The sequence below is a fragment of the Lampetra planeri genome, chromosome 7 (assembly GCF_965212315.1).
Source record: "Lampetra planeri chromosome 7, kcLamPlan1.2.h2, whole genome shotgun sequence".
Classification (NCBI taxonomy): domain Eukaryota; kingdom Metazoa; phylum Chordata; class Hyperoartia; order Petromyzontiformes; family Petromyzontidae; genus Lampetra; species Lampetra planeri.
Window position 1 is genome coordinate 13,435,140 of NC_136113.1, and position 13,895 is coordinate 13,449,034.

At 51.6% G+C, this 13,895-nt stretch overlaps 1 protein-coding gene across 1 annotated transcript; it reads right to left on the reverse strand.

The window, feature by feature from the left end:
• Nucleotides 1–1,059: 1,059 nt before the first annotated feature.
• On the reverse strand, nucleotides 1,060–13,272 carry LOC144720013 (vascular endothelial growth factor A-like). The gene is made up of 7 exons (XM_078596429.1): nucleotides 12,071–13,272; nucleotides 9,738–9,780; nucleotides 6,384–6,580; nucleotides 5,537–5,613; nucleotides 4,669–4,740; nucleotides 3,884–3,943; nucleotides 1,060–2,178 (listed from the first exon to the last, which is right to left on the reverse strand). The coding sequence occupies exons 1-7, from the start codon at nucleotides 12,170–12,172 to the stop codon at nucleotides 2,157–2,159; spliced, it is 573 nt and encodes a 190-aa protein (XP_078452555.1). The 5' UTR covers nucleotides 12,173–13,272; the 3' UTR covers nucleotides 1,060–2,156.
• Between the last annotated feature and the right edge of the window lie 623 nt (nucleotides 13,273–13,895).

Genomic DNA, 13,895 nt, shown 5'->3' on the forward strand with positions numbered 1-13,895 from the left:
GTGTTGTGGTCATTGCAAGCATGATGCCTTGAATAAAGGTGTCAGTTTTGTACCAGTTAAAAGGGTAAAAACCTACCATTATCCCGTGAATTAATATCCACTATCGAGAGGGTTCGGCCTTCTAGCCATGAGCGGGTTCCGTTGAACGGTTTCCGCCCGTCAACGCGGGCTTGCGTGCAGCTTCCAAACACCGACGGGGCCTCTCCTGCAACAGCTGCCCTCGGTGCGAATGTGGGCAGCTTCTGGCCATCGAACAAAGTCGGTCACCGTGTCGCGCGGCGCTTTCAGATGCGCTTCTGCAGCCATTTGGAACGCTCTTCCTTCCGATATTAGGAAGACACTGGAGCCGTGCAATTTGAAGTCATCTCGATTGAAAACTCATTTCTTCAGAACTGTTTTGTGTTTTTTTTGTCCTTCCCTCGCACCTCCGATTAGCACGTTTGGCTACGTACGGTGCGAAAGAAATTCAACATACACACACAGCAGGCGGCTACGTCACAACATCTTCGTCTCCGGCTGTGACGTTTCGACGACATGGTGCGGGGCCTCTCGGGACGGCTGCCCCCTGCGCATGGAGGAGGAGGAGGCTGCCGCGGTGACTCCGTAGGCTACGTGGGCCCAAGTCCACTCAGAGCAGCTCACCGATCGTTACTTGCTGCCAGAGGTGTGGACTCGAGTCATGTGACTTGGACTCGAGTCAGACTCGAGTCATGAATTTGATGACTTGCGACTCGACTTGGACTTGCATAACAATGACTTTGTCCCACCTATGAGATGTGGACTCGAGTCATGTGACTTGGACTCGAGTCAGACTCGAGTCATGAATTTGATGACTTGCGACTCGACTTGGACTTGCATAACAATGACTTTGTCCCACCTATGAGATGTGGACTCGAGTCATGTGACTTGGACTCGAGTCAGACTCGAGTCATGAATTTGATGACTTGCGACTCGACTTGGACTTGCATAACAATGACTTTGTCCCACCTCTGCTTGCTGCGCATCTGTTGCTCCGACTGCGCAGTCGCGTGCAACGGCATTCGGCTAAATACACGAGAGGTGTGCCGGGCAAATGTTTATAATCCATAAATACATTAACGGTAACACGTGCTGGCTTCAGTCCGACACCTTGCAATTGTATCATCTCCCCACCGATGGCCACACATACGTAATGATTCACATTCTCGCGAAAAGCTTTCTGCACAGCCAGATGTTTCGGCTTATCACGGGTTTTTTTTTCAAGATGCATCTCTTATGCGTACCATATTTTTTTTGCGATGCTGCTGCGTTGGCAGCTGTGTACAAGCACAAGTAACAGCAACAACAAAAAGTCGACGCATTCGTCAATAGCACTGCCTTTAAAAAGGGAAAAGTATGAAGTATATAATAATAATCACTCTACATCTTTGGCCTCCCAAGTGCCATTGCCCAAAACGTCACAAACCGACTGTATACTCTTTCCTTTTAAAGGCCACAGCGTTATTGACGAACGTGTAGATTTTTTTGTCGTTGTCGATTTGGGTATCAGCTCAATCATGAATTTCTTGAGAATTAAATAGTGGAGCATCGCCTCGTGGGTGTTGCTGCAATCAGCCAGTCCAGTAGGCCGAGGCCGTGAATGAGTGCCAGCCTATTTGTAGTTTGTAGCCAGCTCTCCAATAAGGTGGGGATTTTTTCGGGTTTGTGCCGTGAGTTGTTCGTTCGGCAGGACGTCGGACGCTTCGCGTGCTGGGAGCTTCTGCAGGAACAAATTAAGTTCCAAAAAATTAAGACCCCAAAACAACACGCATCGGAGAAGCCGAACAGCACAACCGCGAAAAAAAACCCACGCCCAGTGAAATAATTGACCGGGCTCCCAAACACCGCTCGCCCCAACCACACGTATGTTGGCGAAATAAATTCAATGTACATTCAGACAACCATGGTGAGAGGGCACGGTGATGCCGGGCAAAGTCAACAAGTGTGCCATGCTCTTGGAAGATCGGAGCCTCGCTCGTCTCCCACCCCTTCCCCCCTGCCCCCCTCCATCAGCGGTGTAAATTCCACGTTTCTATGGCGAGGGCTGGTTTGCGATCGAAGCGGGCGCCGCAAATTGTTCGTGTGTCCGGGTCCGCTTGACGTGGTGGTCAGAGTTCTCGGCGGCTCGTGGGAGATGGTCACCTCCTAGGCCGCTCTCTCCTGCACAGGCACACAGCGAGTCACGGTACACACACACACACACAAAAGACAAAGATCCCCCGTGTAGCCTTAACAGACTGTAGGCGCAAGTGCTGTTAGTGAGCACCTATAAAGGCCGGCACAGCACACGAGAGGGTGGGTAGCCAACACCACGCCCGGCCGCCTTTGTCTCCCTAGTGGTGATGTTTACACATTGCACCAGGTACTCATTTGAGGCCGAGTCGACCTAGGGGAGGCCCAGGACCTGTTCAGATATAACTCGTCAATGATATTAGCCACGGCTGGGAATTGAACTCAGGTGGCTGGGTTTGTAGCGCAGTGTGTGAATCGCTGCACTCATGCCTCCCATATTCACACAGCCACACAGGCAACACGTGTAAATAGAGGGAGCGAGTCGATCCATACACCGACCACCGAGTGTCGATTTGCCACAAAGTTGCGACTCATTCCATTAAAGAGGCTGAGCTTATCCCCACCCTGCTCTGCCGACCGGGAATTGAACTGGAAGCCTGTGGAGTCTGGCCTTGTCCGTGACGACAGCGCCACCCAGACATTACTTCCGTCACTAAGTCACAACGCCAGGAGATGCGGTGAGATCGTCACTGTATCACAGGTGAGACATCACCTGGCTCGTGGCACTGCATGGGGCCTATTGAGGTCCCTGGCACTCAGTCTAAGACCGCTGTGGTTATTTTGGGGTGCTCTCTTTGTGAATCCAATTCCTTCCCTCGACTTTTACCACCTCCCACTGCCAGTTTTTTTGTTACACGTGATATACGAATTGTAGGGCTAAATCGAAGTTATATCGACCAAAATTATTAATATTGCCACTTTACTGGAAGTAATGCACATCGTCATGCCACGGCTTTAATCGCCAAATTAACAAGATGATTTATCATCGTGCTTACTGTGTTTGGGTTGAACAGTTCTAAAGCAGCCTGTTTATATTTGGGGACTCTTTTATTTTTATTATTTGACAAGAGCGCTGTAAAAGACACGAAGCTAATAAGGGAAGGGAGCGGGTGGGTGGGGGGTACAGAAATTCCGCGGACCGTAGTCCGACCTCGGTGCTCCTGGGGGATTGTGCTCACTGCCCCGCTCAAGCAGGGACTGCGAGCGGCGGGAGGTTCTTGCATGGGGTAGGAGAAGGCGAGGGAGAGGAACAAAAGTAAAGGGGAAAAGGGGTGGGGGTGCGGTGGGGATATTTGGGGATCTTGTTAAAATCCGAGCCCTTCCCCCCCCCCCCCGTGCTGTAGCCCCCTGAGTGGTAATCCGGTCTTGCTGGCACGATTAGGGGTCTCGAAGGGGACCCTGAGATTAAGGGGTCTCGTGGTGGCCCTGGCGCCACGGTGGCAAGATGTTAACTACCTCGCCTGGTATACAGGACGTCGTGGGTTCGATCCCGACCCTGATGCCTGCCGTATATTTGTAGTTTGCATGTGTCTCTCTCTACCCGTGGTCATGTGGACTTTTCTCCGGGCCCTACGGTGTTTCCCCTCCACATTTAGAATCAACAACACGCGTTCAAGAGTATTTGGCTGCTATACATTTCCACACGAGAAGCCACTTCGTTGAGCTATCACTCGTGGCCAGGTCGCTTCTGACAAAGAGCAACATAGCCTCAGTGGGCCTTACCTGGTGAAATTAAATAGTTGACATTTTCAAACACAAAACAATTGTTTCGTTTGGTCTACCAGGGTCTCACCTGCAGGCTCGCCGCCCCGTCTCCGGGAGACACCGCGACCCCGAGCAGGATGAGCAACCCCTGCGGAGCAAGCGCGACAAAGTGGGATCCTCATCACAACCACGACGACAATGATCGCGACCCGCTTTGTTTTTGATCGCAGAAAGCCGAGAGCGCAGCCTTGAGAAGGCCTCGGAACGCAGCGAAGGTGCTGCGTTCCCACGACAACTGCAAAGGAGACCAGAGTCGTGTCGGGCTGTACCACGGTAGGCCCGGCATGGCCTATTTCGAGCACCGGTGCTGCAAGAAACACGCGGCTCCATGGGCTCGGCCCATTTCACTTCATGCGATTCATAACCTTGGCGGTTGCTGTACGTAGGTCCTCATGAATACCGCACACCCCCTGTTCCTTCCAGTCAAAATTAGTCCTTCTTTGATTCTGCATCACAAACGGTACTCAAGTGCTGTGACTGACTGACAGGCAAGGCTGATAAACACAATACGTTTCTAATACATCCAAACATATATTATGGTGTAAAGTGCAGTGTACAAATCTCGTCCACTCTCTACATCCGCTCTCTGGCCTCTCTATATATGTGCTCTTTGTACCGTAGAAGGGCAATCTGCCCGAAATGTCACCTGTTATATATTTTCCCTTTCAGAGCCGCAGAGTTACTGACGAATGTGTTGAGTTTGTTGTTGTTATTTGTGCCCGTGCACCACTGGCCAACACAGCATCACCAAATCATCTCTCTCTCCAGCTATATAAATGGGTCAATTAGAAACCTACTGAGCATTCATCTCACCTGCCTCGCTGCTTCCTGCGTCCTTTACCTGGTCCCCTGTTTCGTCCCCTTCGTTGTCCGTTCCTCCGCGTTCTGCACTCACACGGTAAGCACAAAGACAAAGATCCCCCGGATAGCCTTAACGGACTTTTTGGGGCAAGTGCTGTTAGCGAGCACCTATGAAGGCCGCCACTGCACACGAGGGGGTGGGTGGCCAGCACCACGCCTGGCCGCCTTTGTCTCCCCAGTGGCGATGCTTACGCACCACACTAGGTACTCATTTGAGGCTGAGTCGGCCTAGGGGAGGCCCAGGACTGGTTCAGATAATCGTAACTGGTGTTGGCCGTGAGCGGGAATCGAACTCGGGTCGCCGAGTTCGTAGCACAGCATAGCGCTAACCACTACACTACCGCTCCCCAAACACGGTAAGCACACACACACGTACTTCTCAACAACATTGGTTGCCTGCAACAATCAATGATTTACAGCTGCCCATAAAGCATCGTGGCTAAAAGAGACGATGGCCAATTGACGAGACTCGTAAAGGATTGGCAGCCAAAGGATAGAGCCTTCCTGAGAGTTCAACCAGCGCGGAGATGGAGTGGTGAGATCAATTAATGCACCATGAGTGAGAACGGATCATGGCAGGCAGTGTAGGACCATAAGGGTGCGTGGTGGCATAGGGAGGCCTTCACCTAGCAGTGGATAGACTGACTGCTTATGATGATTATAATGATTATGGAGGATGCTCCACTATGCACCCAGTTGCCTTCGCAACTAATGAAGTGTTTGATGATGATGATGATGGAGAAAGATCTTCCTATGTCTTGGCAACTGACGAACCCTGACAGCCTCTGTGCACTCACATCAGGTGAGCGGTCCTCCTCACCTGCACTCGCACGCGCCGTGCTGAAGGAAGGACATCTCCTGCATCTCCGGCTTGTGGAACGGTCTGATGGTCAGGATCTGCATGTCACATAGAGAAAGAAAAGAAACACATGGATGACTCTGCTTAATTAACGAGCAGCAGAGGAGGGGTATGGCAGGAGACGGGATGAGCGGGTTTTCGACTGTCTAATGACAATGAGGTTGCCGGTGGTGCTATCGATGATGATGATGACGACAGTGGTGCTGTTTTGATCACGATGTATGTTGTGGTGGTGGTGTTGCTGCTGGTACTGATTACGATAATGCTGCTGCGGACACTACTTCTGGTACTGATGACGTTGCTTCTGCTGCTGCTGCTGCTGATGATGATGATGCTGATGATGCTGTTGCTACCCTCGCTGCCATCCTCTTGTCTCACTGCTTGCTTCGTTCACAACAATTCCGCTGCCCTCTCAGGGACAGGCGGTCCGGGTGCTGCTGCTGACGATGCCGTTGCTGATATTAAACTAAAAACTAAATTTTTGTTTTTTACCAGGTAAGGCCCACTGAGCTATATAGCTCTTTTTCAGAAGCGACCTGGCCAAAAATGATAGCTCAACGAAGTGACTCATTATGTGGAAATGTATCGCAGCCAAATAATATAAACACATGTTGATTCTAAACGTGGAGGAGAAAAACCGGCGGATCAGCAGAAAAATTCGCACAATCACGGTGAGAGAGAGAGAGAGAACACGCAAACTCCAAATACACAACAGGCTTCAGGGTCGGGATCGAACCCACGACCTCCTGCACACCAGGCGAGGTAGTTAACATTTCGCCACCGGCGGCGCCTATACCGATGGTCACACCTGCATGCTGGCGTTGTAAGTGGCCGTGGGCGCGCAGTGCAGGCCCTCGTCGGAGCAGCAGCCGCCGCAGCGGAAGAGCGGGACGCAGGCAGGCCGCACGACGAAGGGGAAGGCGCCCGGGTACTCGCGCGACACCTCCACCAGCACCTCCAGCGCGCGGCAGTAGCTGTGCGCCCACACCTCGGCAAACGGCACGGCTAGGCGCGCACACGTGCAAGGGGCAAGGTTGCCTCGTGTAAGAATAATAAAAAATCTTCTTGGTTCTTTCGGTAAAGTCACGTAGACTTTACCGAAAGAACCAAGAAGATGAATCCCTGCAGTCACGAAAGCTTTAAATCTGAATATTAAAAAAATTGTATTGGTTCAACTTGCGACGAGCCGCGCAGTATCCCGCTTCCTCTCGTAGAGACAGAACGACTCGGAGGCGCAAGGAGCCACAGACAAGCGGGAAGGCAGCGACGCGGCAAGCCGGCACCAACAATTGCCCAAGCTCTGCATTCCTCCGTGTATATTAAGGTGTTATCTGCGAATTAGTGAGTGTTAAGACATGGGAGAGGAGTGGCCAGAGAAAACCCGCGTGTGTGGAAAACCCACGCGTGTGAGAGGGGGAAACACTCAATCTCATCGAGGCGGAACAGGTGGAGTCTACAATTGCTGTCTCACCTTCTCCTGGAAAGTCAGGGTATGGCTTCTCGGCGCTCATTGGAATGTAGTTTTAGAAAATGTGTGCGAGCCACCAACCCTTGTCTCCATGGTGGTGGATTACAGGCATGCATAGCCACCACCACTACCACCCAGCCTTTTATAATGTCGCACTTATTACACACAAAGTGCTTGCCACAACACGGGACCTCCTTTGCCAGTTCCAACATATGAGAATAGGGTTTCCCCTTTTCTCATGCTTGCCACAAATGAACTACAATAACTTGCTGATCTCATCAAGGAGCATCGACATCACGCGAACTCCGGTCACCCTCGCAGCGGCTTTTGGCTGCTGGCCATGAAACAAAGATGGTCACTGCATCGCGCGCTTTCAGATGCGCTTCTGCGACCGTCTGGAAAGCTCTTCCGATATTAGGAAGTCACTGTAGGTGTGCACTTTTAAATCAAGATTGAAAACACATTCCTTTAGAACTGCTTTTTCTGTTTAGTTTGTTGTCCTTCCTCCGATTAGCATGGTTGGCTGTGTACGGTGCCAGAGAAGTTCTACATATGTACATCACACTGATAAGGCAAGTTCTGTTAGCGAGCACCAGTGAAGGCCGGCAGGGCTCATGAGGGGGTGGGTGACCCGCACCACACTCAGCCGCCTCTGCCTCCCCCAGTGCCGATGTTTGCACACCACACCAGGTAGACGTGAATCGAACCGGTGACCTCTGGACTGCAAGTCCGGTGTGCTGACCATTACGCCAACGGCAGCATCGGTTTTGGGGTCCCCCTAAAATAAATACGGTGCTTCATAATGGTGGGAACGTAATACTGTGCCGTAGAACGAAAACAACCCTCACAGCTAATTTAGTAATCAAGCCATAGCATCCCTTTGCGTATGACTATCGGTCACGTGCCAGGATTAAAGTCGTTGAGTTCGTTTCAACTTCGATTTATCCGGACAAATTCGTGCAGCACATTTAAAGAGAGAGAGAGAAAAAAAAACCCAACTAGAACCGAAACAACCAAGGTGAATAATAATGATGAGCCTTTGGCTTTGGGCATGGACGCTTGTGAAAGAGTCGAGGGAAGGAACTGAATGTACAGGGGGAGCCTTGAGAAAATACTACAGCCGCGGGCCCTCATAAAACTTCATCTGGCCCTGGGCACACACACACACACGAGGGGGCGAGTGGCCAACACCATGCCTGGCCGCCTTTGTCTCTCCATTGCTTATCCTTTACATTAAACCCTGTAAACACACACACGCACACAGACATACCTGAAAATGCATAGACACATAGCCATAGTTGTATACATGTAGACATAAACACACGTAGAAGCAGCAACAACAGCCGCCATTTGCTACAAAGTGACACTGATGTGACTGCAGGCTTTGTGCCAGTCTGGGGTGCACTTAAGAGGCCACGTGAAGTGTCAGGGGCTTGCTGGTAGGTCACGGGACAGACCCAGGTGTTATGGGCTCACTGAGATGACTGGAGAATGCACGTGTAACGCTAGCCTCATTTGAAGGGCGGTCGCCTCCAATATCCTTGGAACATCTTTCACGCGCCTCCTCCACACCATTGGTGCCATTGGCAAGTCCGATCAGCTCTGAATGCTTCTGCAGCACATCGGCCCGTCCTCTCTGTGTCGCCCGTGCTGTTCCCTTTCAGCCCCCTCTTCCCTGCCAAACAGAAGCTGCTTCGGCATGCGTTGGCGAGGATATGCGGGCCACATGACCCACAGCCAACGCAGCCTCGCCTGCCAGAAGATCTCACCAATGGGACCATGTCCAGACACATACACAAACATATATAGACATAAAAACACGCACAGACATACGTACATATAGTTTATATTATACACAGTCACACAGCCAACAAAGACACACTGACACATATAGACGTAAGCACGCAAAGACAGACATGCATATATACATACAAGATTCATCGACACATACTGTATATAAATGTCTGCAGTGGTTGTAAATCTGAGGTCAGCACAGTGCACTAACTACTGCACCTCCGGCTCCTTAATAAATAGACAAACACAAATACACACATTTCCACTACTGTGCATATAGACGTGGAGATATTATTTGTATTTGATTCATATAAACGCCTGCATAAACCCTTGAAATGGAAAACATCGTTTGCAAGGGTCTCCAGTTACACAGCTAATAAGTACTGCCACGTATACAGCGGACATTTACACAGACAAGAAGAATATTCCCATATAGCCGACGTAGACTGCTGGGGCAAGTCTTTGTAGCAAGTGCCCATTCAATTCGCCACTCTTAAAAAAAAGTTGGCGTGGGGGGGGGGGGGTTGGCGGACAAGCCCCCCCCCCTCCCCAAAGTCGATGTTCTCTTGTGGTGGGACTCCCAGTAACGTCTCTCAACGTGGTCGTACGGATTTCTGGAAATCCACTCGGCTGATGGACTGAACCCGTTGTCGTGTTCGCACGCGGCCAATATATATACAAATACTGTTTCTTGGAATTTCTCTCACTTGATACAGCTATCGTGCTGTGACGGTTCCACCTGAAGACGGAAGCTTGTGTTGCCTCCGAAACGTCGTGATTTTTATTTTATTTTTTATTTTACTTTGATTAATTTTAATTTTTTACCTACGTGACTTTACCGAAAAAACCTAAGAATAGGGAGACCGGAGTTTGTGAGCGGCGTGCTTTGTGTGACCTCACCGTGGCCCATAGGTGGCGCATCCATGCCCATGAACGGCCGTGCCTGTCATGTCGTACGTCACACAAGGAGTGGGGGGGGGATGAGAGGGGGGGGGGTCACAGCGACACACGGTTCGGGGTCAATCGGTCACTCGGTCACGGAGAGCCGGCGTGCCTCACCGGGTCATCCGGGCGTTAATCATCTTCACATCAGAACAGAACCACCCCCTCCTCGTTCATTAATTCACTGCCTCAGATTTAGGTGTTGAGGGGGGGAGCGGTGGCGCAGTGGTTAGCGCTACGCCGCGCTATGAACCCGGCGACCCGAGTTCGATTCCTGCTCACGGCCAACACCGGCGACGATTATCTGAACCGGTCCTGGGCCTCCCCTAGATCGGCTCAGCCTCAAATGAGTGCCCTGGCGGTTGGGCGTGGTGCTGGCCACCCACCCCCGCGTGTAACCGTGCTGGTCTTCATAGGTGCTCGCTAAAACACCACTTTCCCCAACAGTCTTGTTGAGACTAAACGGCGGAATCATTATATCTGTCCTCCTGTATGCGTGTTTTTTTTTATCCTCCAATTTTTTTCTTCCGCCCAGCCCCCCCCCTAACCCCTGCCACCGAACACCTGAAATTCGTACTAAATCTGGAATTCCAAAGCCCGCGTCCCTCAATGACAAAACGAGTGAATTCGATAACGCACGCAAGGCGACTTTGCATCGTTCCAACTGCAATGGAAAGCGGGGCTCGGGCAGAACGCGAAGGGCCTGATCGTGGCCGATGGTCAAGCATGGTGTGTGACGACGGAGTGGCGGCCAAGGGATGGAACGCGCCCGAGATGATGTCCCGTAGACAGTGCCGGATTAAGCTGGTGCGGGGCCTGTAGCATTTGTTATAAAGGGGGCCTAAATAACAAAAAACATAGCACATTAAAACACACGATGTTTTAACTTGCATAGTAAAGTAATTGTATTTTTTCATTTGCTATACAGCCAGATCATACGACAAATCGCTCACCTTAATCACCCGGTCGTTCATACAAGTTGAAGGCGGTATAGTACTATAGCAATAGAGCAAGTGCAGAATCACTGAACCGGAATTGACACAGTAGCTTGAAAGCATTTAGCACGGGGCAATTGAAAGTGAAGGGCACGTAGCACGTGTAGCTACTTTTGATACTTGGATCAACCGGCACTCCCCATCGAGGAGACGGAGCGATGGAATCGGCTCGCGCGAGATCTGCGGGTCGCAGGATCGTGAAAGACGGCGATGGCTTTGGGGGAATCTTTCATCCATCAGGGGACGGGTCTCGCCGTTCCTCTTGATGATCCCCGACACGAGTATGAAGCGCCGTTCGTGATGAGTTAAGAAAATGATCATGCGTGCACGTGGACTATATGTAACGCTTTCCATAATACGTTTTGTTTTGAAAGTATCGAACGAGCAATTACGGAAATCGACAGGTATAGGTAGCTGTCAGGGCCAAAGGCGTTTGGATATTTTTAATTAGTCCTTTCTGCGATGCGTTCCATCTGAAACAACGTGGGCAACCCTTTTATTTATTTGTCCATTTTACAATAGAGTCCGTTCCTAATAGCGTACAACTCTGCAGTAAAGTTTGGTGAATATTCGATCAGTTTCACGATATAGCCCCCTCCCCCCCACCGCGTCCCACCGACCCCGCTACAGACGGACAGACGTACGGAGCTGCTCATTGTGGCCCATCCTAAAATAACAATTATGTCTCAGAGCCAACCGATTAACGCGTTCAACTTTAGTCGGGCCCATGCAGCATTGGGAAAGTGTGGGCAATCCCATCAAACGAGAGTGAGTTGAGCGTCCGTGCGAGAGGTGAACCAGGAGGGGATATCACTCAAAGCTCCGCACAGACAGATTCATGCCCTGCTCGCAGAACCTCGCAGGGCAGTGTTGTGTGCTGGGGGATTCACGAATCGGCGGGTCCCCACCACGCATTCCTCGTCGACCATTTATACTTTAGAGAGATGCCTGGCGCATTGAACCCGGCTGAGTTATCGATTTTCTGCCACGGATAACATCACCACGAAGGCATTCGTCCGGCAACTGACAATTGACGCATCCACCTACAATTGCTTGCACACACCATTGCTGTCGGAATATCCTCCAACAGAAAGCCCCCCTCGGGAAGGGTATTTGGCCTACTCTTCCACGCTGACGAGACGTCTGTGAAACCGTGGGACTATCCGCGCTTTGCCCTGACCTGCCCATCATCGACTGCGGAATTCGATCGCCTTTGGAAGGCTTCGCGCGACCATTACGGCCGACGTCGCGAATACACCAAAATCATCGTCGCGAATACACCAAAATCATCCTCACCTCGTCCTCCTCTTGGGCCAAGTCCTCCTCCAACAGCGCCCTCGTCATCACCAACGCGAACGTCAACAACAACAACCACCACCTCCACACGCGCCTCGCCATGGAGCCGAACGCACGCGCGGCTTGACCGTTCCAAACACCACCGTAGCAGCAGCAGCGGCAGCAGCAGCAGCAGCAATGAGATGACTAAGCAGACCACACCGTAGTCCCGGTGGAGTACTGGAGACCGGTCGTGTCTTCTTTCTCGTCAGTGTCTCTTCACCGGTCTCATCGCAGATCCACCTTTATCGAAGACGGCGACAATCAACCGCGACCCCAACTGGAGCGGTTGTGCTGCTGCTGCTGTAGTTGTTGTTATTGTTGTTGTTGTCACGAGTTGTCGCTCCTCTGTCCGTCTGGATGCGACGTCTTGTCCTCTGCCGGGTTGTTTATCGACAAGTTCGTGCCGGGGGGAGTTGAGGTTCGCTCATGGCTCCCATCCGCGCTCGCAACTGTGTAGTGTAGCCTGCGGGTTGCTACTACGACGCCGCGTAGGATGTCCGTGTTGTACACGCGTAAATCAGTGTAGCCCTTCGTGGATCCGTGAATGTGTCTATCTAGAGGCTCGTGAAATAGAACACAATCGACCCGGCGGCACGTGCGCCAAGCACGTGAATTACGCGTTCAACAATTTTTTGTTACCACGCGTACGCACACAGAGCCACGGCTACCCAGCTGAGACTCAGCAGCCCACGGGTCTGGCTCTGAATGAAGAAGACGAAGACTGCGCTCGAACTTAACAACGCGCGCGCGTGCGCGCACGCAGAGAGTGGAGTGGCAGTGAGTGCGTGTGCGCGCGAGTGGGTGGATGGTTGGGTGGGTGGCCGGCCGGCCGGCCGAGTGAGTGAGTGGGTGGCAACGTTGCCTCGTGGCAGCTTGGCTTGCCCAACCCCGGCACCCCTAATTTTATCTCCCCGGTCACTTGTCAGCTCCCGGCTGCCCGCCACCACTTGCCACCTGCACATCACGCGGCGCGCTGCTTAACCCACCCCCCGCCCTCTCCCCACGGCAGCTGGTGAAATGTCTGGGACGGTTCAAGTGGACGTGGCAAGCGGGTAGCGTGGAGAGAATGTTTCCGCTCAAACGCGGTGCGTTGCCTTTCTATCTGGTAACGCTTTCCGACAATGACCGGAGCTATGTGTGTGCTGGGGTGGTGTGTGCACCACCAAATGCCCCAGCCCACCCCTTTGGCGCCACCCAAGTTCACTCTCTCCTGAGTGGTGAATCAGTTACCGTCCTATTGAAGCTGTGTCTGTTTCGCACCAAAAAAAAAGGTTGAAATCGTTTATGTTTTCGCTCTCTTGTCTCTGCCAGTCTGAAGCGGGGCTCCACGGCAACTCTAGCAAAGCTGGCCCAATATACCATGAACAGAAATAACTTTGAAAGTAATGCAAATGTTGTCAAGCCACGAAAGAACGCCGTACGTCGACGAGATGAGCTCGTGGTGCGAGGGAGCTGGAAGGAGTGTTGCTGCTGATGATGATGAACGTTCTGCTCGGCGGTTAGCGCGATTAGCACGTGCGGTTGCGCGCTCCCACGTGTACAACGCTCAATACACGTTGCATGTAATCCCAAAAGAAAATTGTACGCTCCATTAATATGGCATCTTTGTTGTTGTTGTTGTTGGTGAAATGAAGGGTGGTGCAGTGGGGTCTGCACACTGTGGAAGAATATCGGGAAGCTAAGTTCAACTCCAGGCGGTTAGGTGTCTTTATTGGTTATCAGAATCACAATATAAATTTATGCTGGAGGAATGCGATGATCTACAAAGTTTTTTTACAGATAT